The 25,553-nt window shown below is 51.6% G+C and overlaps 1 protein-coding gene across 1 annotated transcript in view; it reads left to right on the forward strand.

Moving 5' to 3' along the window:
• Nucleotides 1-25,553, forward strand: part of LRRC75A (leucine rich repeat containing 75A) — a 97,699-nt gene that overhangs the window by 52,231 nt on the left and 19,915 nt on the right. Inside the window, exon 3 of the mRNA XM_005240545.4 lies at nt 6,108-6,220. Within this exon, the coding sequence (XP_005240602.2) occupies nt 6,108-6,220 (113 nt within the window). The remainder of the gene's footprint in view (nt 1-6,107; nt 6,221-25,553) is intronic.

The raw sequence follows: 25,553 nt of genomic DNA on the forward strand, positions 1-25,553 counted from the left end.
TACACGATGTTTGGCCCTGATGCAACCCCCCACCACCACCTTCCCTCGGGCTCTGTGCACCACCAGGGATTCGGCTGCTGGAGGAGGAGCGGTTGATTCATTTGTTAATGAAAACAAATTAATTTGCAGTAACATCTTTATCATGAGGCTTTCATATGCTTTGCTCCTCCTCTGAGCTCTCTGGCTGAGAGAGCAGCCCTAAAACTCGGTTTGTGAGTGCAAATTTCACCTCCTTGCATTGCCCAGGAGTTGCTGTGGTGCGGTGATGCAAGGAGGGCAGGCAGTGATGCTGTGGGTATTTAACCCCGGTGAAAACACGGTCCTGCCCATCCCATGTTTGCTTTCCCATGGTGTCACCTCTCTGCTGGCGGAGCGGCGAGGAACACATCCAGAGGAACACGTCCAAGGATGGCTCGTTTGGGGTTAACAGTGCTGTGCAGATGCTGGGTGGTACCTCACCGGCGGGAGCTGTGGCTGGGGGCTGGTACAGCCTGAAAGGCATCTCTCCAGCACCACAGGTGGGACCATCAGTGAGGGGCAGGTTTAGCAGGGTGCATTGGGGTGAGCTTGGCCTTTACCTGCTCTCCTTTATCCCTGGGGTTTAACTGATTTCCACTTCAAGCACTGTTGTTCCATCCCTTCATCCAGAACTCTCCTTTTGGGGCTGGAGCCAGGGTCAGGAGCTTGGTGGTCCTCAACATGTGCTTGGGGCACCCCCTCCACCATGGGGCTTGGCTCGTGCCGCTCCCCATCATTTTCCAGCTGAATGAGATCCTGTTGGTATGGGGCTGGTTGCAGATTGCGGATGGGGCATGTGCCACAAATCCCTCTCCCAGCTGAAATCTGTTAAGGGATTAAAATCTCATGAATCTCTGGGCTCCTCCTGGCAGCAAGCAGCCCTCTCTCCTTCTCCAGAGGGCTGGAGGCAGGCGAAGACAGAGGAAGAATTATGGGGAAAGGGGCCCTTTGCAGGGAAGAGCCTCTGCTCTCAGCTTTCCCCTCATCCCTCTTCCATCCTGCGCTCAGCATCGTGTCTGATGGCTGGGAACTGTGCTGGGTCTGTGCCAGCTCGGAGAGGACATGGGCAAACAGAAGCCAAGACGTTGCCCAAAACCTGCTTCTCTGAGCTGATGCTGGTCCCACCTGGGCTGGCTCTGTGGCTCGTCAGTCTTGCTGAGGAGCAGGGTGCTGCATGAACATGCCCTGCGAGGCATGTCTTCTCCTGAAAGCTTGCCAGCGGAGCAGCCAAGGGGAATGAAGAGGAACAAGGGTGCCGTACAGCTCGCTCGCTCCTTGTGGAGAGGCTTTGCCCCCTGTTTAGGTGCTGCTCAAAGCCGTTTTGCTGCATGCATGATGCAGGTTTCTCTCCCTGTTGATGTAGGAGCTGTACGGGTGTGGGCAGGATCGCGGCATTGAGAGCTTTTGCAAACTTACAGATGTTCCCAGATGCGTAGCCAATGGATCCGTGGGGAGCTCAGCTGAGGGCTCGGCAGCAGCATCGTACCAGCATTTATCAGCTGGTCTGTGAGTGTAGTGCTAAGAGAAAGGGCATATCCCAGCTCTGCGAAACAGCCTTTTTCCTGGCAGCATCGTCAGCTGGGAAAGCCGAACTCCATGTGGTCCATCCCATCTCCCCAACCCTGAGAAGCTCGGCACTTTTCCTCCCAGAGCTTGGAAACCAGAGTAACAAATATGCATTCCCATGCACCTGCACCTTGAATGCGTGGTTCTGGAAGGGGCCAGGTCTTCCATGGTAGCACTGGCGATGCCTTTACGATGCATTCATCCCTGTGTGTTATTTCGGGAATGACTGCTGCTGCAACTCGGTTCTGGTGGTAAGACAACACGCTCAGCGCAAACGGCTGCTCTCATTGTATGTGTCTTGTGCTTGATTGTTGTCCCTTCTATGGAAATGGTATATAGTGTTTGCCAGCCCGGTGCTGTGGGTTGCAATTTCTGCAGGTTGGGGTAAGTCTGCCTTGCCACTCATGTGCCCTCTGACCACCAAAATACCCCGCCCTTATATTGACCTTATATAAGTGATGTGATATAGGTTGGTGTAGGTGGGGCAGAAAGACCTTTAGGCATTGCTTTTGATGCTGCGGGAAGTGGTTAATCACGGGAAGCAGCCAGGGAGGACGGCAGCAGCATCTGCCCACCTGATGCCATTTTTGTCTTCTCTTGTGTCGTGCCCAAGGACGCTGATGACAGAGCAGCAAGGAGCGTGCTGGATGGAGAGCAGGGTGACCCTGCATCAGAGGGAGGGCTGGCATCGCAGTGTAACGCTGGCACGCTGGCAGGAAGCCTACAGCTGCCCACAGGGATGGTGCCCAGCATCATTGCTCCTGCTGGTGTAAGGCACTAACCTCCGGTTCTCCTGGAAGCCCTGCATGCCCTTCTCTCCCTGTTTGCCGGGCAGCGAGGTTAAAACTTTGTCAACCCAAACGAGCTGGGCTGATTCGTGAGCTGACTCAGTTTTCAAACAAGCTCTTGGGCTCAGTCCCACCAGGGTGTGCGTCAGCTTCAATTCTTTCCTGGTAGGCTTGGATCATAAAAACAGCAAAAGAGCCGCTGTGTAGTCCATCAGACGAGCCTTTGGCACCATGCATCAGCTAAATCCCTTCTTCTGTGCATGTTTTATGCAAGGCAGGGCAGGTCTGGTGTGCCGGAGGTCAGGCCTGGGGCTGCTCTGGAGCTCCTGCAAAGCTCTGGGGAGGAATTGCAGAGGTTTAGGAAGGTCCCTAAAAGAAGTGGGTTCTTGAAGCAGAGAGGTTTGCGTCTTGCTCATGGGCAGGGTGAAGCGCAGTGATGGGAATGAGATGTGTAGAGCAAGGAGCCTGACCCCAGAATAGCATCCTATGAAGTCTTATGGAGGTTCTGAATTGGGCTGTTTGTTTATCCCAGTGCTAAACTGGGGCATTTATCTACAGAGCAGTGTGGAAAAGACCATACTTTTTGGTTTATACCCTCACATGGTACTGAGACCAGAAGGAGACACATGAGTTGCTGTGTGCAGAAGTCATATGTTCTCTAAATAGTGTTTAAAAGCCCGAAACAGAAGTAGCCCAGTACGTGCAGGGCTTATGAGTCAAGCTTGCTTGTGAGGAAAAAAGGGTGGTGGGGAGGACCGCGTGAAGGATGAGCTGCCTGTGGCCACTGATGCAGAGAGATACGGGTTAAATATGTTTTGCGCTGCTCTAGCATCTTTCCTTGGAGGCCTCGGTGTGCTGTATTGGTGTTGATGGATGATCTGCTGGGGTTCTGCTGAGGGGCTTTTTTGGGGGCTGAATTTCTTGGAAATTGGCATGATGTGAAGTTCAGGACTGAGCTTCTACCAGCCACCTGGACCCAGCGCGCAGGTCTGGCAGCCACGCACCGAGGGCCAGCAGGAGCACCCTGCTTGGCCAACAGATCTCTTACCGGAGAGAGAAGATGGTCCTGCCACATTTGTACCAGCCAAAACTTGTTTCTTTTACTTTCTCAGCCTTTTTTTGGCCACATTCCTCTTGTGAATCAGTTCACTTCCCCAGTAGTTTAGCGGTCAGGATAATACTGGAGACCATTTTAATTGTCTCTTTCAAGATTATATTGGGGGCAGTTTGCAGCGTGGAATTGCGGCACGGTGGCTGCTTACTCCACAGCATTTTAGCACTGTTTCCTTTTCAACAAACATTTTTCCACGTGATGCAATAAGGGCTTGGAGAGGGGAACCCCCATGCAGCGCTGAGAGCGGACACTTATTTCAGGGGCTGTTGCAATGCTTTGCAAGGGTAACCGCTGGAAAAAAAATAGATTGATTGAAAGCTGATGGGACTGGGCAGCTTGCTGTTGGATGTTATGCAAAGGTAAAAAAAATAGGGTAGGTGTCAAAATTTGTGGCGTTTTCTTCTCACGTTAGGGATGCTGGTTACATGGCGAGGAAGGTGTTGCTGGCAGAGAATAAGTTGAGAGCGGTTAGGGGGAGCAGCGCGTGCTGTTGCCTTCCCAAAATGTTTTGAGGCTTTAATTAAAGAATGTCTGCAGTTCCAGACCTTCCAGTGGAAAACATGAAATAAAAACCTCCTCTTTCATTACTTTTTCTGTGTTAATTTGACAGGCTGAGCCTCCTAGGGTTCATCCATCCCCAAGCCTGGAACATGAGGTATTTCTTGCTGCGGGGTTGCCAGCAGGAGGGGAGATTGCGGCGTGCCTGAGGTTTAGGATAGGCTGACATCCCATTGAAATTTGTGGGATTAAAACCCTTATTTCAAGTTAAGCGTGGTGATAAATGAGGTGTTGAAAAGTATGGGTTTAAATATGCTCTTAAACCCCTATTTCCTGGGAATCAGGAGGTATAGCCGTCACACGCTTGCGGAGCTTAGATGTGAAATGGCTCCTGACTCACGCTGTTCCCAGCTCGTGCTGACACGGTGTTTTCTGTGCTCTGTGCCCTGCTGGTATCTGTGGATCTGGAGTTTCTACCTGAGCTGCCAAAATCGCCCGTCACTGCGTGCCTGGCAGAGGTGGTGAGCACTGGTGCCATTGCTTCACTGCTGGTTAGCGCAGATGGAGCTGGGCAGGCATCGCCCAGGAATGAAATCAGCTGTTGATTAATGGTAGTTGCTGCGTAGGCATCTGGATGTGTCTGGGAATAAACTACCCCCATTTGTGTCAAGGCTTCATATCTTACAGAGCGGGTTGAACAGAGAAGCTAAAGACCGCAAGTCCTATACTGACATTCCTGTTCCAGCCATCTGCAGATATGTTCTTTCTGTCCTGGTTTTGTGGTTTGTTCTTTTTACCCCGAGAAAACCTGATGTAATTGTTTCCCTGCACACCCAGAGGTGATTTGTCAACATCCCCATCGCTCCTTGCTTAATTCAATATTTATAATGTCTTTATAGGGCTGGTCCCGCTCTGCTGACTTGGGGGCAAGGTAGGAGAATACATTGCGTAAATTGGGCTGCCAGGGCGCTCGGCCTCAAGTGGAGGATGTGGAGGCAGCAGTAACTGGGTGCTCAGGTAGAGAAGGTGCAGCATCTTCCTCAGCATCCCTGCCTAGCTTGTCCCAGCACACGGCAAAGCCCTGCGCAGTCAGCATGAATGAAGAGCAGCAGCGAGCTGAGCCCAGGCTGGTTGCTTGTTTTAATGCTTCCTATTAAGTTTCGGTATCTTCTCTAAGATGTTTCATAATGTAACAGCTTCATAAAACCAGGCGGACGCTGCAAATGGTCGCATCTTGATTTTTTTAAATCATTATTGTTCTTTAGGTCAAGTTAATCTCTGCTTGTGACCATTCGGAGAGCAAGCAGGCAGAGCACGGTGGGCGGTATACATTACTGGATGTCATAAGATGCATTACTATGTAAAGATCTTGTAACGAAACACGATTGAATGGTCCAGATCCTGGTATTTGTATTTTGTTTTATTTTTAGGAACCAAAATTTCTAGAACCAAATTCTTAGAAACTTTCAGAGTTAAAGTTTTCCAACCCACTTTTTTTGTGGGTGGAAGTTGTAACCAGAATTGAGGAGACTCCACCAAAATCCCTGTGTTCCTTGAAGGTGGTTTTTTTTCCCTAACAAATACACGTTTTGAGATTTTCTGACAAGCACTGTTCCCGAGATCTCCATCAGCTCGCCAAGCCTCTTACTGGTTGCTCTTCTGTAAAGCAGTTTTGACATTAACGGATGGGTAGTTTGGTTTGTTTAATTAATCTCTGTAGAACTTTAATGCTGAAAGCCATTACGTAGTGTCAAAACGATAGCGGTGCCGCTGCTGCATGAATTGCAAAGAGACAACCCTGCAGCACTGGTCCCCTGAACCCCAGCACAGCGGCCAAGGAGGGACCTCCTCGTCCTTAACCGGGACTTGTGCACCCCTGTGGTCATTCTCCAGCGACAATGTCCATAGGTGGGCAGAACTGGGTGGCCCTTGGTGGAACGCCCCATCCTTGGAGCATCTTCGCAGTCAGCAGGATTTCTTTTCCCCTTTGCTATACAATTTTTAGCGTGATCCCTTACGGCTTGCCAGCTCCTGGAAGGGAGCTGCTCTGGGCTGGAGCATCGTGTGAATGTGATGGCAATGCTACAGACACCTTACCTGGTGTCCCTGCCTTGTCTTTGCAGGAGGGGGACTCTCTTGGGGCCATGGAGAAGCTTTGCCGGCAGCTCACCTACCACCTCAGCCCCCACTCGCAGTGGAGACGCCAGGGCATCATGAAGAGGAAGCCACAGTCCTGGTGAGTCGGCTTTTGAAAGCCACCGTCACCCCAGGGGGTGACCGTCCCCTCCCTGCTCCTTGCATCCTCAGGGCTCCCTGCGGGCTCAGGAGAGCGGGGAGGGTTTTTTCCACCATGCTGTTGGCCACGGTGTGCAAATGCGGGTGCTGGTGGGAGCTGCCTGTTGCACGCTTGCAGCGACAGGAAGAACAAATCCACCGCAGTGAAGGAAAGTGCTTAAATCCATTAGGCAGGGCTGTGAGCCAGCTGGGACATCACAACCTTCCTGGCTCGCCACAACCTCCAAAATCCTCAGTTGTCTCCAGTCTCACCACTGTTTCCCCACGCATGCGTTATCAGGTTGCTTCGTGCTTACCCAGAGGTGTGCTCCTCCTTTTCCATTTTCCTTTCCCCGTTGCATCCCAGTTGCAGAGGAGAGCAGTGTGGTAGTGCCCAGGGAGTGGAAACAGGCTGGCAAACCTGAACCATCCGTCCTGCAAACATCCCATGCTGGGCATTGGACAACAGGAGACAAACTGCTCCAACGCAGCCTAATTAGCTGATAATTAATGTCTAAGCGCATGTCATCATGCACTTGTGGCTTGTAGTGTGTTTGCATGAAGGGAACTGATTAAAAATAAGGAGGAAATTACCCCGGCCCCATCCTTGCCTGGGTCCTTAGCAAAGCATCCCAGCTGCTGGTGTCCCAGATCCATGGAGCTGAAAAACCTGTGGATGAGGCTGATGGGATGGAAAAGGCTCCTTGTTTTCTGTGATGTTATGCATTATATATTTATTATTTTTGTTTAAGGAAGTGAGAAATACAAAAGAAGCCACAATCTGGCAGGGTCAGGATTTGTATCCAGGTGCTGGCTCATGATCCCAAGAGAGTTTTTGGTCCTGTTGTAATAGATGCTATTTGTAGCCATAGTGGAGGCTAATCCGGTGAAAAAACTGAAAAGAAGAGGGGAGTAAAATAGACACAGGTGGAAAATAGAAACAAGGGGATAAAGGATTGCATGGCCAAATCAGATCAGGACTGCATCTCCCAGGGATCTGGCTCAGCATCTTTGCACCCTGTTTGAGCGTAGAGACCCAAAGGTGGAGAAACACCTCCATGTCATTAGCGGTGGATAACTGTGCTTTTGTGCCTTCGGCTTTCCTAGGGTGTATGGATGGCTAAAATTTGCTCTTCCCTGTAAAGTGGCAGAAACAGAGGGAGCATTCTGGGGCTGCGTGCTGCAAGGCTGCACCCTGCGGGCAGGGCTCGGCACCCCGGGAGCTCTCTGGGTTTTCTGTCTTAATTAGAATAGGAAATGCACACCCCTTGTCATCCCATCAGGGCATCGTTAAAGTTAACGCTGTTTGGCAGCGGGGAGCACTTTATAGCCCAAAAGACGAGAAATTCTTGAAAATGAAAAAAATTAAAGCAGCGCTTTGTGCCACTCTGTCTTTAATTATCAATCCCCGTCCTTAATTATCAGCTTGGAGTGGTTGTGCAAGTGTGTCCACGTGCCAGAGATTTGCGAGGCTTTATCTTACAAGCCTGCTGTAACGCTCGCCTTTCCTTGGAAGGGCTGGGAAATAGCTGAGGTTTTTCACGGGTTTAATAGCAGGGGTGAGGTTTCAGCCTTAAAACAAGCTCTGACCGCATGGCAGTGACGCTGGGGCTGCGAGCACGCGGTGCTGGCTGCTGCCTCTGCCCCGGCGAGGGTTTGTAGGATGGGGTTTGCCTGGGTTGATGGTTTAGGTGCTCAGAAGTTGAAGTCAACCTTTTGCTGAGATCTAAATGCCGTAATGTAGAGAAGAGAGAGAGAACAGAGAGAGCATCTGCCTTGTGCTTGAGCCCCCACGGCTTTATTTGTGTTCTGGCAGTGACCCTGTTAGGGATGCTCCCCGTCTCATGTGTGAGTTGATGGGTACTTCCCAGCGGGGGTTTCCCTGGAGCCCCCTGCTCTGGGTTGGGGTTTGCAAATGCCCTGCCATGCATCCAAGGGAGTAACAGGGGCTTGTTCCCACCTGTTGGCGTTGGCTTGACCCAGCCCTGCTGTCAGATATTGCAGGAACTTACAAATAATAAGTTTCCACAATTTGTTGTGTGTCTGTTGGCCATCCACAGCCCATCAGTGCTCTGCTCTGGGGGTATAATTAGTAGCTGGCTGTAATGGCCAGGGAGCCACAGAGCCCCTCTTTGCATCCGTCTCTTGGCAAGGTGCGGTGGTAGCAGAGGGACAGTGGTCCCCGCTGATGGAGTAGGAGAGGACAGTCTCATTTCATCAGAAATAAAACTGAAGCCTGCGGGAATACTTTCCCAGCTCTTTCTGTAGCGGGTTTTATCACGCCACGTCCTGTCCTGTTCCTTTGCTTCGCTGGTTGATTTTTGTTCAGAAACTAAACAGAGCCAATAAATGGGGAGAATCCTGGACTTTCTTCAGAGTTCCCATTCCTCCCCTTCCCCCTTCCTCTCCCTCCTTGAGTGCTGGTGGTCGGCGGGGGCTGGCTGTGCCCCTGTGGAGAAGGTGTTTGCGAAGTAGCTACGAACGACCCTTGTTAATTAGGATATGTTTTATTTTGATTTATCGGAGGCTGCCCTCGTAAAATCCCCATTGGCACAGGGAAGTCTGGAAGCTGGGGTGGGAATCCCGTTGGTCTGTGGAGTCACGGCTCCTGTTATGAGCCCGGGGCTCGCTTGCCATCTCTCCGGGCTGTTCGGGGAGACTCCTCGGTGGCCACCAGCATCCCGCAGCCAGCAGCCGGTCTGGGGCGGAGGTCTGGGGTTAAAAGCTGCCTTTCTAAAAGGAAAGGCTCCTCCGTTCTTTTTGGGGGAAACTGACTTAAATTCTCCACTGTGACAACATGCCTTTGGTTATAGCAGGGACAGAGCACTGGGGGCTCTGGCAATATTTTCGGTTGTGGGTTATTAATGGAAAAGCGTTGGGAAACTCACCACGATGCGCCTGCTGTCGTGATAGCGATTTGGCAGAGTATGAATTATTCACAAAAAAATGCAGCAATGGGCACCAGTGCAGTGATGAACGTTGGGGCTGGGGGTACCACACAGCCCCATGGGCTGCCCTGTGGTCCCTGGGTGGCCCCGGCACCAAGCTCGTGGGTGTCTCACAAGCCTTCGCCCCCTCCACCAAGGCTTTTTTTTGGGTGGGGATGAAAATCAAAGTTTTCTTTCTTTCTTGTTGGAGAGGCAGCCTTCTGACTCTCCTGCAAGACAACTTTGGGTCAAAACCAGACAATTTGGAGTCATCTCCTGTCCTGTGTTGCAACCTGCCGGGAGGATCCATCCATAGGGAGCATTTAACCCTGGGCTTTGGATGTGGCAACCTGGTCTCTCCTCTCCTGCACGGTGATTCTTGACCTTGTAATCAGTATTTTGGCTTGGTAGCTGGTTCTCTGCTGGTAATTAGGGATCGCAGCACAATGGCAGGGGCGGCAGAACCTGTCGTGGAGAACTCCCAGAGTTACTTGAAAATACTTTGTTAATTAGAAATCTGTATCTTTGTGATGCATTGTGCTCCTGGGTCCTGTCTGCCAGAGACACGCTCGTTAGTGCACTGACTCGTAACAAGCACAAACACACACATCATAATCTGTGCCATGGCTTCGTTAAGAGGCATCGTTTCTCTGGGATCATGGCTGTGCCCATCTCCCAGTGCTCTGCAGTCTCCCATCCCCTGCAGCTGGGTTAGACATGTTGGAAGGGCTTGGGAAGAAATTGGAGTTTAATTATCCCTGCGATTGGGAGCGGTAGGGAGTGCATTTGTAAGAGACGGATTCATTAATGCAGTGCTGATCCCTCTCACTGTTTAAAACGTTTTCCCAGCTGTGGGATCAAGGCGGTCTCAGGCACTAGCAGGATGTTTCTTTCTTCTTGCTCAGGGCTAGTGAAGGCATGGATGTTGTATTGCCACCTCCTGGGATGCCCATGGTCAAGTTTTTAGTGGGATAGCATCCTTTCTTCACTAAACGCCGGTTGGCATTTCCATTGGGCAATGGGGGATGTAGCCACGAGCGGTGGGGTGGGTCGGTCCCTCCAGGACCCCCTGGTACCTCTGCCGAGGTCTTGCTGGCACAATGAGCGAGAGCCCTGCACATGGGTGCAGCTTGACCGAGCGCTGAGCAAAGCCAAATAGCTGTAATTAGTCCCACCAGAAACATGGCGAAATAATTACAGGGGAAAATTGCTTTTCTTTATTCTGCAGCCACCGTATTTGTTACAGGTGATAATCAGAAGCAGAGCAGCCGGAGGAGGATGGGGACAAATGATGGATAGAGAGGACTGGAGCTGATTTTTCAGCCGGCCAGGCACGGGCGCTGCGGCCAGGCACGGGCGGTGCGGGCAGAGCGGGGCACTGGCACTTTCCATCTCCATCTCACCCCAGGCATCGCGTTCAGCCTGGGTGTGCACAGAAAGAGCTAAATCGAGGGAGAATCTCTCAGCGTTGGCTGTGCTGCCTGGCACCAGAGCACCCCAACTTGTGCCAAATGACCTTTTTTTTTTTTTTTTTGCCTGTTATAAATCTGTTTGTCTCTCACTTTGCTTTCTCCCTCTCCGTGCCTCCCTCTGAATCACGTATATTTATATTAAACATCCAGGATGAAAATCAGTGTTTTGTCTGGTAGGGTAGCCAATAGCAGGAGGATAGAACCAGCCGGCTAAAATAATTTGTATGTCTCTGGCTCTGCCTAGGGACATGATTACAGTCCTGCATTTAACTAGCAAGTGTTGAATTAGATCCTGGAATCTCCCTGCTCCTCCTGCTGCCAGGTGCTTGCCTTCAGCATCACAAAAGCAAAACTGGTAATCACAGCTCCTCGCATCCATAATGGCCTTGGAGCACAGACTTGCACGCTTCTTGGGCACGGGGGAAGTGTTTCCTGGGGGAAAAATAAGTCTCCCTGGCTTTGCTGTGTCTTTCCCACCCTGAGGAGTTGTGGCCGGTGCGCTACCTTTGCTTGCTGCCCTCGCTGCCGCTGTGCGCAGGAGCCATAGCGATGAGCCAGGGATGCACCAGGGAGGGGATGGAGCCGTGGTGCCTGCCCCACCAGGCAGAGCAGTGGGCAGGGTGCGAAGGAATATCCATTATTCATATTTTAACTCCAAATCTAGCCCCATTTTACGTAAGGTAGTACCCTTCCTTGCACACAGTTTCTGCTGATGCCACTGGAGTACGAAGCATGGAAGAATTTAGGGTGAAGCAGCTCATTTTGAGCACTGGAATTAAATGGGGTCAGTGTGGACCTAAATCCATGGATTTTTTAACCCAGTTGTCACTCTGCCATAAGCAGAGAACCCCCCCGAAAATAAGTCCATGCCTGCCCTGAGCCTAATACAAAATTTACAGGGGGCTCACACCAGATTGAGCTGATGTGGTGCTGTTCTTCACTCTCTCAAACCATTTTATTTTCAGAGCTCTGAGCACTCACTCATGCAAACCCTCCCCCCAGTGCTGGGACCTGCGAAGAGCAAGGATCTGATGGGTTTTCTCAGTTCACAGGGTTTTTTCAGGTGGCTTCACTTACCTCCAGCCAGCTCTCTTTTCTTTGCCACTTGTCCTTCTTGGTGGTGGGGCCAGCCTGGATGCCCGGTTCGGGCACGATGCAGATGTGGGCAGCAGCTGGGTGCACTTCTACAGCACAGGGCTGAGGGGAAGGTCAGCCCTGGTGTGGGATCTGCTCCACGGCTGCACCAGGAATGTACCCGAGGAGGATTTGGAGGATTTGCAGAAGGGGCCGTTTGCTGTTCCTCTTTGCAGGGGGCACTGCCTGGCTGGCTCTCCCACAGCTGTCCTGAGCTCATCCCTAAGGCTGACAGCGAGTCGTAGTTATTTCCCAAGGATTTATGTATATAAAGGATGAGTCGTGCCCATAGTTGCTCTAAACAAGTTCTTAAACAAGGGCAACATTCTTTGCTGGCTCTGGTGACACCAGGAATCTAATTTATTTGGGTTTGGTTTGGGTTTTTTTTCTTAAATCCAAGAGTTGCCTTTCTTTGCAATGTATATGCTGGTGTGGAAACCAGCTCTGCCCACACGTTGCCTGCTGCATGTGGGCACTGGGCATGCAGGACATGGCTTTGCAGGGGTTTTCATATGTAGCTTGGGAACACAGACCACTTGAACCCAAATCCTGCAGTGATAACGCGAGCAGAGCTGCTGTAGGTACCCAGCTGGGGGAGGCAGCTTTTGGTTATAGGCTGTGGAGTAAACACTTACCTTTCTCCAGCTGAATTTCGTGGTGAAATGGAGATGTCATTACCACCCTGTTAACACCATCCATCCTCCTGATGCAAGAAGTGGGCATGGGCACTGCGCTGCCTGACGTGGGGCTCCAGGGCGGGTGGGAGGTGGACCCGGCTCTGCCTTGTTGCAATGGGATGCCACATCGTACAGTTTTCTTCTTGCAGTTTCTTTCTGCTGCTGTGATTTTCCCCACTGCATTTCCCGCATCCCTTAGCAACAGCCACCTGGCTTGCAGGCTTTCTGAGCTGTATCTCTCCATCAGCCCGGTCCAAAAGCCCCTTTATTGCTTTGTTGCACTAGATCCTGTTCAGGTAAATTCGAGTTTAAACAGACTATTTTGTCCTCTCTGCTTGACAAGCAGCGCTAGTCAGTGCTAAACCACATTCCTGCTTCCTAACGTGTTACTCTGACGTGTCAGTCTGCAGAAAAATGACATCGCTCCTAAGGCGCTCCAGGAGCATTCTTGTTTATCCTAATTTATTATGTTTAACTGCAATGGCCAGTGGATTCTTGAGATAACGGTGGTAGCAAGGGACAAGGTCAGGGAAGAGAAAGTGGAGCTGCAGCACTTGAAGAAGGTGGCAGGAGCGTGCTGGCCGCCACCAAGGTCTTTGCATTTGGAAAAGTTGGGTCTCTTCTCAGCAGCCTGCATACAGATTTAAGACCTGAATATTAGGTACTTCTTTTCTTCACTCTGTGAAATTTAAGCCTAATTTTCTCTTTTGTGGTTTTCTTAATGCACCTAAGGGACTGAACCAAGTACCCACGGGGATGCTCTGCTCGCGGATAACCTTGATGCGTCATTGCCAGCGTGAAGGGTGATCCCCCAGTTCCTCTGTCAAGGGGGTCTGGCAGCCTCCCACATTTTGGCTTGTGGCTCACGGCTTGGGCAGCATTGATTTTTCTCCAGCTCGGACAGTTTTGTGGCTTGAAAGCCATCGTTTTTCTCTTGGGACAGGTTAGGAAAGTTGTAGGGTTGTAATTCTCTGAGATGGAGGATATATTTAGTCATAAAAGTGTCCAACAGTAGCTGTCATTTTCTGTTGCTTTGTGAGTGTTGGTATGAATAAGAGGAATGCAGCAAATGAGCATTTTTTTCTCTGTTGCCCTGTATTTCTGCAGGGAAATTACTGCCTGTGGCGCTGCCTCGGTGGTGGGAACCACACCGAGGGTGTAAAACCCCTTGCATAATAGGTACTTCTCCATGTAATATGTGCATATTCCAGGGCTATGCATGATAAAGTAAGACAGAATATTGTGTTTGTTTTATTTTCCCAGCCTAGGCAGGGCTGAAAAAGCAGCAACCCTTGGCTCTCGCTTTCTGCATCCCTCTGGCAGCACTGGGTTGGAACCCAGACCGGTTTAGCCTGGTGAGATGTTGTTTTGCAGCAGCTGCTGCGGAAGCAACAAGTCAGGGGGGATATTTGGTAGCCGAGGGTGGAAGGTAAGCCCTGCTGATACCTCCAGCCCCTGGTACCTGCAGGATCTGGCCCAGCAGCCACAGTGTGCCATACCCATCATATGCCAGCTCCATCAGAGTGACATAAAATACTCCTGCCGAGGGCAAAAATCCTTCTTGATCCGTCCTCCTCCAGCTCCTGCCTTGTCCCCGGCATTCAGGGCCATGGTGCATTCAGGACTAGGGACACTGGGGTCGTAGCTTGGGTTTGCACATCCACAGGCCGGATCTGTTGGGCTGGGAAAACAGGTACTGCCAGAGCAGCCGTGCCGGAGGAGAAGGGGGCTGTGTCTGCTGCTTTACGGAGGCAGGAATCAGCTTCACCAGGGGAAAGCAGAGGAGAGGTTTTCTCCCAATGTGTCTTCCCTGCAGAAGGGTGCTGTGTGCCTGGCACAAGGCTGCCTTGCTCCCTGTCTGCACGCAAAGCTAAACCCCCTGCTTTTTGCAGGGTGGAAGAGCATGGCACGTTGCTGTTTGCTGAGCAAGACCCTAGTCAGTTATAAAAGCAACGTGTTGCTTTTTAACCCTGAGCGGGGAAGTGCAGACACCTCTCCTGGACCCCTCATTCCTCATGTGCAAGCATCTCCTGTTCCCTTTGCATCTTGCTGTGGTGGGATGCTGGAGTCCGCCTCCCCCTGTGCCACCCTGGGCTTTGCAAAAGGTATTACCCCAGCATCAGGCATGGCACCATGGGAACCTGGGGAAATACCCAACAGGAGCAGGGACAGGGAAAGTTTGGCAGGCGTGCCTGAGATGGCACACTGATGGGGTTTGAGTGGAGCCCTGCAAGGCTCTGGCACTGTCCCTTGCTGCTGGAGGCAGCCAAAAATGCTTTTCTTCTTCCTTTTCAGGATCAGCACAGCAATACTGTGCAGGTATTTCACCTCTGTGGGAGGCAGAGCTCCCAGCTCCCATTTGTAGCACCCAGACACCGAGGGCTGTCCATCCTTGCTCTTCCCAAACCTGTGTGGCTTCACCTCCTCCAGCTGCAGCACCACTGCTTGCTCGGTTTTCCGTGGCATTGCTTTGTTTTCCACAGTATTAAAGGAGGCGTGGAAACATGCCAGTGAAATAAATGTGTTTCCTCCTTTACACCTGGGAGTCAGCTTGAACTCCCTTTTGATCTCTTAAGATCCTCTGGTGTGAAATCATTAGAAATCACCTTGCAAATACCTGGCTGGAAGTGCAAACAAATAGTTTGGGACAGCTTTTGGAAGTCAGGAGGCTGTGGCAGTTTTTAATCTACGGTTACCTGTGGGTCCGATGTTCCCCATTGCGCTTGGCAGCCAGGTACGGAGACCTGTTAAAACAGAAGAGAAGGGTGTTTTGATTTGGTGGTGAACTTAGGGCGGTTGAGCAGCTTTGTTTTGGTGGTAGGAACGATCTTTCAACATCCTACTCCTAATTTCATCAGGGGCACAAGACATTTCTGTCCTGGAGGAATGCTGGGCACTCATTTGTAATACTAATTTGCAGTGCCTGCTTGCATTTTTTACAAAGCCCTTGTGATGCAAAAAATAAGGGAGTGTTCACGGGGGGGAGGGGGGAAGGGGGGAAGCCTGGTGCATGAGTAATGTGCCCTTCATTTTGAAAACAGAAAGAGAATGTTTGTGGATGAAAATCCTCCGCTGCTGCTGGCAGCTTGTGGGCGAGCGACAGGAGAAACTGTAGCTCCTGCAACAAGCAGTCTGTTCAGAGCATCCAGCACAACCCCGCTGTCGGTGGGAGGCTGGAGCAGGAACGATGTGGTCTCTCCTCTTCATTAAAATCCCATCTATGTGCACGCGTGTGCAGGCACGGCAGGCGTGGAGCTGCTGCAGAGGGAGACCTCTGGGACCCGTGGGTGGGCGACTCCTGACTGTGTCAATGGGACTTTCTTTTGCCCTACATTACATGACTGTCCCAGAGATCCAAAGGGACACAGCAGCCAAGTGCCTTCTGCCACATGGAGCAAATGCTACAAAACCCAGCCAGGGGTATTGCCCGGCACTGTGATTGTGGGGGGTGTTGCAGATTGCTCCACCTTTGCAGTGGGAAGCAGGCAATTCCCAAACCTCTGGCCTGAGACTTTGTCCATGTGTTTTGGGGTGGAGAAAAGCAAAGCTGTACTTCTTGGTGGTTCTTCAAGCTGCCTGGTGGTGGGAACTGAGGCCATCAGGCTTCATGGGGGAGGATGCTTGGCGCTGGCTTACAGGTAGGGTCCTGCATCTCGCAGGAGGAAGTGGCTGAGGGATAGAGGTGCTCCTGGCCAGGGTGGATCTTCTGACATTTGCTGGGTCATATCACAGTGACCGAGGTCCGCAGCCTTGTGGCACCTGCGTGGTCACTGAGTCGATGTATCCTTGTGCTGACATCCCCCTCGGGAGTTAAATACCAGCTGCAGTGGCTGCAATTCGGTGAATGGCTCAAAAAGATGCATCACCCCCCAGGGTGGGACCAGCTGTGACCCTCAGCAGCAGGAGATGCTGATGTTTGCCCCCATCCTCGCCCAGACATGTTGCTGCAAAGCTGCCAGCCGCCGGCAGCGGGCTGTGCATTGGCTGCGGCTGTAACACAGAGCTCTGCGTGTCTCTGAGATGATTGCAGCCTGGATGCAGGCGGAACACGATCCATTTCCCAGGGCAGGGACCAAATACCAACCACTGCCCGCCTGTGCGTGGCGGTTGTTAATAAGGGCGCAACTGGGCTGGAGCAAAGCTTTTCCCTGCGCATATCCAGCAGCGTTGGAAATATTGTGGTTATTTACTATGTTGTTTCTGTTAATTGGCCTAAGAGCAAAAGAGAGGCCACCTCCAAGCTTATCGTACCCTTGTGATTGCCTGTGTGACAAGGGTTGGAAATTAGAATTGAATCTCTGCATATTCCCGTGGTTCAGCATTCAAATCCCAGTCTGGCCGAGGCAGACCAGATTTTCCTCTGGAAAATATTAAACGACCACTGAGGTGTCTCACAAGGTGCCTGGTGTCTGGTTGTCCCTTGTCACCAGGCTGCTTGCTGGCTGTGCTGGAGGGACTCCCAGGGCAGCAGGTCCCACAGAGCTATTTGATGCAAAGGGCTATCCCTGCTAACTGGGATACGGTGTTCCCAGTTAGCAGTGCTAACTGGGAACGGTGAGGGTTAACAGCGGGGACTGAGTAATCCTCCCATGACAGAAGGATGACTTCATGCGATGGGAAGACCTCGGGAGTGACACAGAAGGAATCAGAAGGGAGCTAAGATTTTGGGAGGGAGAGTGGAAAACAAGGGGAGGATGAGCAAGATGAAAAGACATCTCCCTTGGCTGCTGTCAGGGATGTGCTGAGTGGTTTTGAAGCTCAAGGTCATGTCCGGGCTGCCCCGCGGCTGCGGTCAGCGATGCCACCCACCGTGAGCACCAGCTGGCTCGTGGTGTGTTCAGCATCCCGCTTATCTCATTTTGGGTTTTTACTTGGCCTGTCTTCTAAGGCATTGCTCCCAGACCAAAGCACTTTGCTGAGCCTTATTCGTGGATTACCCCAGTGATGAGAGCAGTAGCGGGATGAGGAGCGGTTGTTAACGCCTGTGTCGGGTGGATGGGGCTGGCTCAGCCCCCGTGGAGCAAACCCCAGTATGCCCACAGGCAGTGCCAGCACCGAGGATGCCTGCTGCACAGGCATCACCTGCAGCAGCTCCCCTGGGAGATAGTCACCTTCAGGTTTTTTCTTTCCCTTTTTTTTTTTTTTTTTTTCCCCAACTCTTTATGAAGCTGTTCAAGGGATCCCTCTCCAGCCCAGCTGACTACAGATTCACCTGTAGTGTAGGACGGACTCCCTGCCTTGTTTGTGGTCGGTACATCAATTCCAATCCCATTGCCCATGTATTCTTTTCTTTTAAAGAATGTCTTCTTTCCTAATAATCTTCACTTTGGTGGAAGCCTGCGTAGCAAACTTCTCTCTCCACTGTGCCTATGCGCCCTCTGTTATGAGAGGGTTGAATGCTTTCTTCAAATTAAAAACAAAAAAGGGGAAAAAAATGTAGATACACCACAACAATCAAAGGCTGGTGCCCCCCATGAAGCATGGCTTCATTCAGCAACTCAGGGACCTGCTCAGAAGCCTTTAGGGAGAACCTGAAAAGCAACTGATGAAGAGGAACAGCTCAAATATTGCCCCATATTGGACACACATAGGTAAAACTGTAAAGTCTTGCTTGACTATTTTTAACTCACTGTGTGTATTACCTGTTTTTTTTACTGGTCTGGTGCCTGCAGCCCTCAGCCAACACATATAAAGTATTTTCTATGCTTTGGCAGAGATGTTTGGAAGCGGTTGCAGCGCTGAAGAGCATGGGAGGGGGCTGTCCTCCCGCAGCGCTGCCACCGGCGCTTTGGTACGGCTCTTATCCGCACTCAGCACGGTAACCGAGCAGGTTTGCTGTGGTTCAAGGCGTACACCTTGGTGAAACAAAAAGGAAAAAGAAGAAACCTTCAGAGGTACCAGGAGACAATAAGGAGTTGGGAGAAATATTTGGATGTGAGTGATTTTACAGGGGGCACTTTTCTTCTCCTTTAGTCTTCTCACCTCTGTCTCCTCCATGGCCCTGGGGTATTTCCTAGATCTGCCAATCTGGGACTCTTTGGACTTCTGAAACTTGCTCAAAATATGACTTTATGTGTCTTGTATAGCTGGGATTGAAGCAATCGTGATTTGACCTGTCAGCTGTTCTGCTCTCTGTGCTCCTCCACATGATGCTTCTTCTGGGCTCCTGCCTCTTGAATTTATTCCCTTTGGCACACGCATGACTGGAAGCACAGTGCCTTCTGTATTTTTGTTCCCTGATGGTCTGCGTTGTTTCAAAACTGCCAGGTCAGGGACTCCTGTGCGAGAAGTCTGTTTTCCAACTGAACCGGAGCAACCTTCTGGGGCTGGTTCTCTGCAGGCACCGAGGTCGCTGGCCAGAATTTTTTTGCTCCACGCTGGCACCCCAAAAGATGGCTTGGAGCAAGTGGGGTGGGCAGGTTAAAGCTGAGGTTAAAGACGGATAAGCTGCTTCCCAAAAAAGAGGGAGATGCTGGCAAGCGGCAGTGGCTGCGCCCTGGCCCCACGTGGCACTGGGCAGCTACCCTGTCCCACTGTGCCAGTCTGGCTGCTGGGAGCCGGCTTATCCCTGGGGAATCACAACCCTTCAAAGACACCCCACCGAGATGTAGCTGTCCACAGCCAGGCAGGCATCGCCGCACTCAATCCCCCTCGCTATGTAGAAAAGGTGATAAATCTCTTCTCAAAAAATGCTGTTTAATGCGAAGACATCCCGTCTGGTGCGTCTGGTGTTTTGTGACCACGCAAAATCCTTGGTGAAATGTTTTGTCCTGGTGGGAGCAGCGGGTGATGTTGGAGGGGAGAGGACGGACAGGCCAGCAGTCATGCACCGCAGGCTGAGCTGGGTGGGAAAAGGGGAGGTATTTCATCCAGCTGAGGAAAGATAGATGTCTGCGGAATGAGAGAGGAATAGAAAAAAAACCTAAGTAATTTTAAAGTCAATAACGTACAGCACTAAGCAGCTTTTGCTTTAAATAATGCTCTTTTAAGGCTAGTAGGGTTATAAATATCAGGGCGTTATGTTGTCCCTGGTGTGCACTTTATCCCTGACTCAGCATGTGTGTGTCAGACAGGCAGGGATGAACCTGACAGTGCAGAGAGGATGCTCTGAGCTGGCTCCCGGCTCCCCCAGCTCGGCAGCCGAACGAGCGTGCCGTCGTTACAGCAAAGCTTCCACATCAGCAACTTGCAGGCTGGAACTGAACAGAAGGAATAACTTTTTCACCCAGTTCTCCCTGTTGAACGATGTCGAAGGGCCTGAAAGCTGAGAGCTGGGACAGGAATGAAAGACAGCTTCATCACTGGCCATGAAACACCACGGTTTAGACTCAACCCCTGGCTCAAGAAGTCTCTAAAGCACAGGAAGCTCAAGGATTTGCCAGGGAGGAGTAAACGAATAAAGCTCTAGCTCCTTTACCTAAACATTAACATCCAGACACAGGATCTGGACTTGGCAGACCTGGATGTGACCCAGAACGGTGGTTCTTCTGCACTGATGCTTATCGCCGCTGTGCCGTCGTTAGTGTAGCGCGGCGGTGAGATTTTTCCAGGGTCTGCAGCATCCTGCCATTCGCTTGGAGTGGCAGAGGCTCTCTCCAGGCTGTGAATCACCTAATGCCTCCCTGCCCTCCTGCCTGGAGTTTTTTCACCCTCTTCTTCTGTCTCCAGTGAGGCAGACCTACTTCTGCTTGCTCGAGTGCTTTGGAGAGCCCTCAACAGTTAAAAGTGCAGGACTTGGAAGAAATCTGTGCCGAGACTGACCAGAGACAGCATCCAGCCTGGGAGAAAAAGCTGTATAAATGTCTTACAAAGGGAAGAAGCACTGGGATGCTGCTGGAGCCTGGGGTGTCCCCCTGCCAGGGTCCTTGGCATGTCAGCGCCCATCAATCTGCCCTAGCTGCTGGGGTGGCCTGTCTTTCCCGAGAGGCTCGAAAAGCAAGCACTGCAATGCTTGTTGTTGAATTTAAAAGAGTCAGAGACACTGGAGTGACCTTTGGCACGATGAAAACAGGACTGAACGGTGAGCAAATGCAATGCCTGTCACGGGTGGAAAGGTGAAGCGCTGCAAATGAGGGGGAGCAAATATTTATGAGGGCTGTGATTAAGGAATAATTCTGCAATGTGCTGTGCATGGCGGGTAAAAAAGCTGCCGTCCTGTTTGCTTGTTGATGATATTCAGGGGAAATTTGATTTTTCCTGTGCCTGTGGAGCATGAGCTGTCTGCTCCCCCGTTTGCTGGGAAGCGGGGGCATTTCGTGCACCCCAAAGATGCCAGCCAGGGATGGTCAGTGGGTGGGGAAATCACCCATTTTGTTCTTCATTTTCACTAGGAGTTATCTGGCCACCAGATTGGCAGGTTTGGGCTGGAAATTAGTTATTTTTGCTGAATATTGCAGCCACATCTGGAGGGTGGGACAGTTGCTGAGCACTGCCCAAAGCCTTCCCAGCCAGGACAGCTGGCTGCGGGGCGCTGCTTGTGCAATGCAGTTGAAATTCTAGCTTACATTTCCCAGATGCTCAGCCGGCTGAAATCATCTGTCTGAAATCAGATGATACCTCGAGGTGTTTGCTGCAGGCCAGCGGGTTACTCATGGGCTAGCAGGGCTCCAGAGGGCACGGTGTCACGACCTTACTGCCCAGGAGGGGTTTGCTGGGACCAGGCACGGCTCACGGCATGGTTGCCTGTACCTGTGTGTGCGAGGAGGGATGCTGTGCCGCGTCGCACACAGCCCAGCACCTCCCAACCCTGGCACAGGCTTCTAGAGAGGCGGTCAATGCCCCAAGCCTCTTGGTGTTTAAGAGGCATTTGGACAGTGCCCATAATATGAAGCTTTAATTTTTGATCAGCCCTGAAGTGGTCCAGCAGTCAGACTAGGTGATTGTTGTAGGTCCCTTCCAACTGAAATATCCTTCCCTTTTCCCATTCCGTTCTACTCTTTGTTCTGTTCTGTTCTGTTCTGTTCTGTTCTATTCTGTTCTATTCTATTCTGTTCTATTCTATTCTTTTCTTTTCCTATTCTATTCTATTATTTCTTTTCCTATTCTATTCTATTCTTTCTTTTCCTATTCTATTCTATTCTTTCTTTTCCTATTCTATTCTATTCTATTCCATTCCATTGGCATATAATGGACTTGTCTGAACAAAGGAGCATCCCAGCCCCTGCACCAAGAGCATTTATAGCATGTTCGTGCTTCGCAGCCTCAAGCCTTGAGCTCCAGGCATTGCCACCAGTGCTGATAAATCCCAGCAGGCAGGAGGGCAGCCCCAAGGTTTGCTACGTGGGGTTGGTTTAACACTGACCCAGCACAGCTTCCTAAGCAGCGTAGGGCATGGTGGCCATGGGTGACCACAGCCGTGTTTCCTCTAAAATCTGCTTGGTGTTAGCAGCAAGCATCACTCTGCTGAAGCAGGGGCGTGGCGGAAAGCTGGGTGTTCGCTTGCTGCTTTGGCTGTGGTGATAGCTGGACAGATGAGGTGTAGGGCAGATGACTCGGTGATCGAAGAGGCCAAATCCTGACACTGCACATAGAGAAAAGCCTTTTTTGGCAGCTGATGAGGAGGCACTGAGAGTGCTGCTGCTTGCCGAGAGTTCACAACCACAGGAAGGGAGCACAGTGTCCTTTATCAGAAAGTACCATGGCTGCCTTGGGACTCTTCCAAGCCTTCACGACACAGGTATGCAAACAGATCATTAGCAGCTGAGCCTGGGCCTGAATTTGCAAGCTTTCAGCAAATCTGGGGAAAACAAAACATAGGCAAAGTGTGGTGATGCAGCACTCAGAGCACGAGAGCCACACACCGGCTGCAAAGAGATTTTGTGCCACATGAGGTGAGACGAGCATCCGCCTGACCTGAAAGCGTCAGCTGGGGGGCTGGGGCTGCCAGTCGCTAGCAGGGGTGAGCAGTCAGCTTTGGCCATTTGGGAGAAAGGGGCTCAGCAGCCGAGTCTGATTCTGGCATCTCGGATGCGTGAGGTTGGAATCGAGGTGATTTGACTTGGAAATAGGGAATTTGTCTCGGCCACCGAGAGCTGGCTGCTGGAGGCAGTGTCCCTTTGCACAGCAAGTGTCTCTTCTTTCTCCTGCCTGAAATAACTCCTGGAAGGGATGTTTTGTGAGAGTGCAACAGCCAGAATTGATTTTGACTGGAATGCGAGTTTGTGTGTCGTGTCCTGTGTGTCCCCCCCAGCTGTAAAGCATTGCTCGAGGTGGTCAGAGTCGTGCCATGCAGTGGGGCATGATGCCCTTGGGTTGGTATCTCCTGGGTTTGGATGCTTTGCTGGGCAGCATTGAGGATCTCTCATTTACGGCATTACAGAGCGCAGGAAATGCAAATGTGTGGTCATTATCCTGGCGACTGGTTAGCAGATTCAAATGAGATGCATCGCAAATGTTACGATCCAGGTTTCTGCCCCGTGTTGGTTCTGATCTCTGTTCCTGTGATACATCCAACCTACTAAAGCTGTTGGTGCGTAACCGGCTGCCTCCCCAGCTTCACCCACATCACCCAGCATCAGCGCATCCTGGCTTGGGCAGTCTGTCCCGCTCCTCTGTGCGGCTGAAGGGTGACTGCTGGTGAGCTGGGATGGGTGGCACCTCACGGCTGTTGTTTTGCTGATGGAAAAATTATCCCTTACAGCTACCTGAATCGTGGCGGGGCTGCAGCTCCTGCCTGTGTGCCAGCCCTGCCACACCTGGCTTAGTCGGGAGGAGTCGGCGTTAGCGAAGACCTGCTTTGTAAGCTGTGGGAGCTAAACTGTAAATAATGCATGCGTATTGAAATACCACCCGGGTAGGTGCTACGGGGCAAGCTGTCACATTGGAAGGGGCTTAAGGTTTTCTGTTGACTCGGTAAAATGAGCCTTTACCCTGCTCGTTGCCCTCTGCAAGTTGTCTGGGTTGCTCCAGAATTTAAAGCAATTGACTCAAACTGCGGAGTACAATTTTTTACCCCCCTCCGCTGATGAATATTGACCCTGACAAATGCTTGAATTGCCTTTGCCCTTCCCTTGTTGAGCAGATGAACTGACAGCCAGGTGAACCAGAGAATATCCTACAGTAGAAAAAAATGGGAGGCTGGGAGGAGGTGATTTAGAGCAGCAGGACACCCCGTCCTACCCACTGCCTTCTCCCAGCTGGCTCACGCTCTTGCTGCAGCCTTGAAAGCTTCAGGTGGTCGCAGGCACTACCTGTGACTTAAACCCTCGGTTTCAAGCCACCCTCCTCCTTGTCCTCCCTCTCTCTTTCTCCAGCTGGACTAAGGAGTAACCCAGTAGTTTTTCTCCCCTTGGAGGGACCATCCATCCTGCTGGCACCGCTCCCCTCCCACCTCCTTGCACTTTTGCTGTGGTCCCCTAAGTACGTTTTCTAGTCCCATGCCTGATTAGAAAAGGCCTTTGACTATGAAAAGTGTGGGGGGTTTGGGGTTTTTTTTATTATTATTATTACTACTCCACTTCCTCTGCTTCTGGAGGGAGTGGAAATTAGATTTGCTTTTGACACACGGCGGCGATTATTTAAATCTATCCTCCCAACCTGGGCTGCTGTGTGGGGAATCGACTAGCAGAAATGGTTATTAAATGAGGGCATCAGCTGGTGAAGTAATGAACCCACACACACATGCGCTTCCTCCCCGCCTTGGAAGTCCTCCAGACACCCCGTGATTGTTTGCCTTGTGTAAAACAGCCGCTGCCTTACTCCTTGTTTAGCTGGTGAGGTCTGCACAGGGCTGCTCTCCTGCCACCGTGCGGGAAAGGCATCGCTCCCCCAGGCAGCGGTGCCCATCTAATTACCAGCCAGCCCTGGCACGGCTGTCACCCCTGGCTATATTTCCCAATTAGAAGAATCAAGCTTTATGATAAAGCTTTGATAGAAGCTTTCTAAATTTCTTTCCAAGCCCTTTCACATCGTGCATCGTTAGCGGTGGTAAATGAAGGCGTTTAGTGAGCTCATCCATCACTTCGACTTGGGGTTTTGGCTTGCTGTCGGGGTGAGTTTCCACCTCCCACACCCGCTGCTGCTCTCTTTGAATGAAAATAATGTTTTAAAATAGCAGTGCAAAGGAGGACAGTGGTGGGAGCACTGGCAGCATTGCTGCTCCTTGCTGCCATGGGGAGAAGGGCTGGACCGAAGTTTCCAGCACAAAGGTTTTGGGTGGTGGCAGCTGGGCATCAGGCATTTCAAAGGGGCACCGAGGCATATTTGGGCTGGATCTGGGTGGTTTCTTTGTTCTTGTGCATTGCTGTGGGGCTGGCAGGAGCGGGAGAGCCTGTGGGGGGGGGTGGGACCGGAGAAGGCAGCAGGCTCTGCACGAGGAGATGCGAGCAGCAGGGTGCAGGTCACAGCAGGGCTGCGATGGAGCACAGCTGGAGCTTTCCTGGCACAGGCTCCTGCATCCCAGGCCCAGCCTAGCTGCATCCCTGGTTGTTCTGGTTGCTCCTAGGCAGGTGTTTCCATCTGTCCCCCAGCAGCCTGGCCCCGAAGTCCTGGCTCACCCCATGGGTGACCCAGACAGGCTTGACTCATCCCCTTCCAGTTTGACATTTCATCATCAGATGGGGTAAAGTCCTTTGGCTCACAGGTGACAGGGTGGAGAAAAAAAGCCCCTTTTGGCCATGGGCCAAGTGTCCTGCCAGCGCTCAGGGAAGCGCAGAAGGATCTTTTGCATCTCAAAAGGGGCTGGTTGGCACCTCCAAGGAAAGGGAGCCCAAAGCGCAGCGTGCAGACCCTGCCCACGCTCACGGCTCCGCGCTGCCTTTTGCCTGTCTTGCCAGCATGGGCAGCCTGTGTTCTGACACATCCCAGTCCCGGAGAAACGGGGCGTCCATCCCCAAGGCTGGTTTCTTTCATCTGGCAACATGTTGCCCAGGGTGGCAATATGCTCCTCCAGGAGTTTCACCCTCCCCTTGCCCAGGGTTAGCACCAAACTGGTGAGATGAGGGGTTTTTTTGTGGGGGAGCCATCGTCATGGGCTGGCCTCCCTGCGTGCCCAGTCTCTCATGAAGGGCACTTCTCACCTTGCTGTTGGGAATGGGGATTATTCCTTGGCAGTGTCTTGGCTGAGAGAAATGCCCATCTGGACTGTC

Source organism: Falco peregrinus, chromosome 2 (genome assembly GCF_023634155.1).
Source record: "Falco peregrinus isolate bFalPer1 chromosome 2, bFalPer1.pri, whole genome shotgun sequence".
Classification (NCBI taxonomy): Eukaryota; Metazoa; Chordata; class Aves; order Falconiformes; family Falconidae; genus Falco; species Falco peregrinus.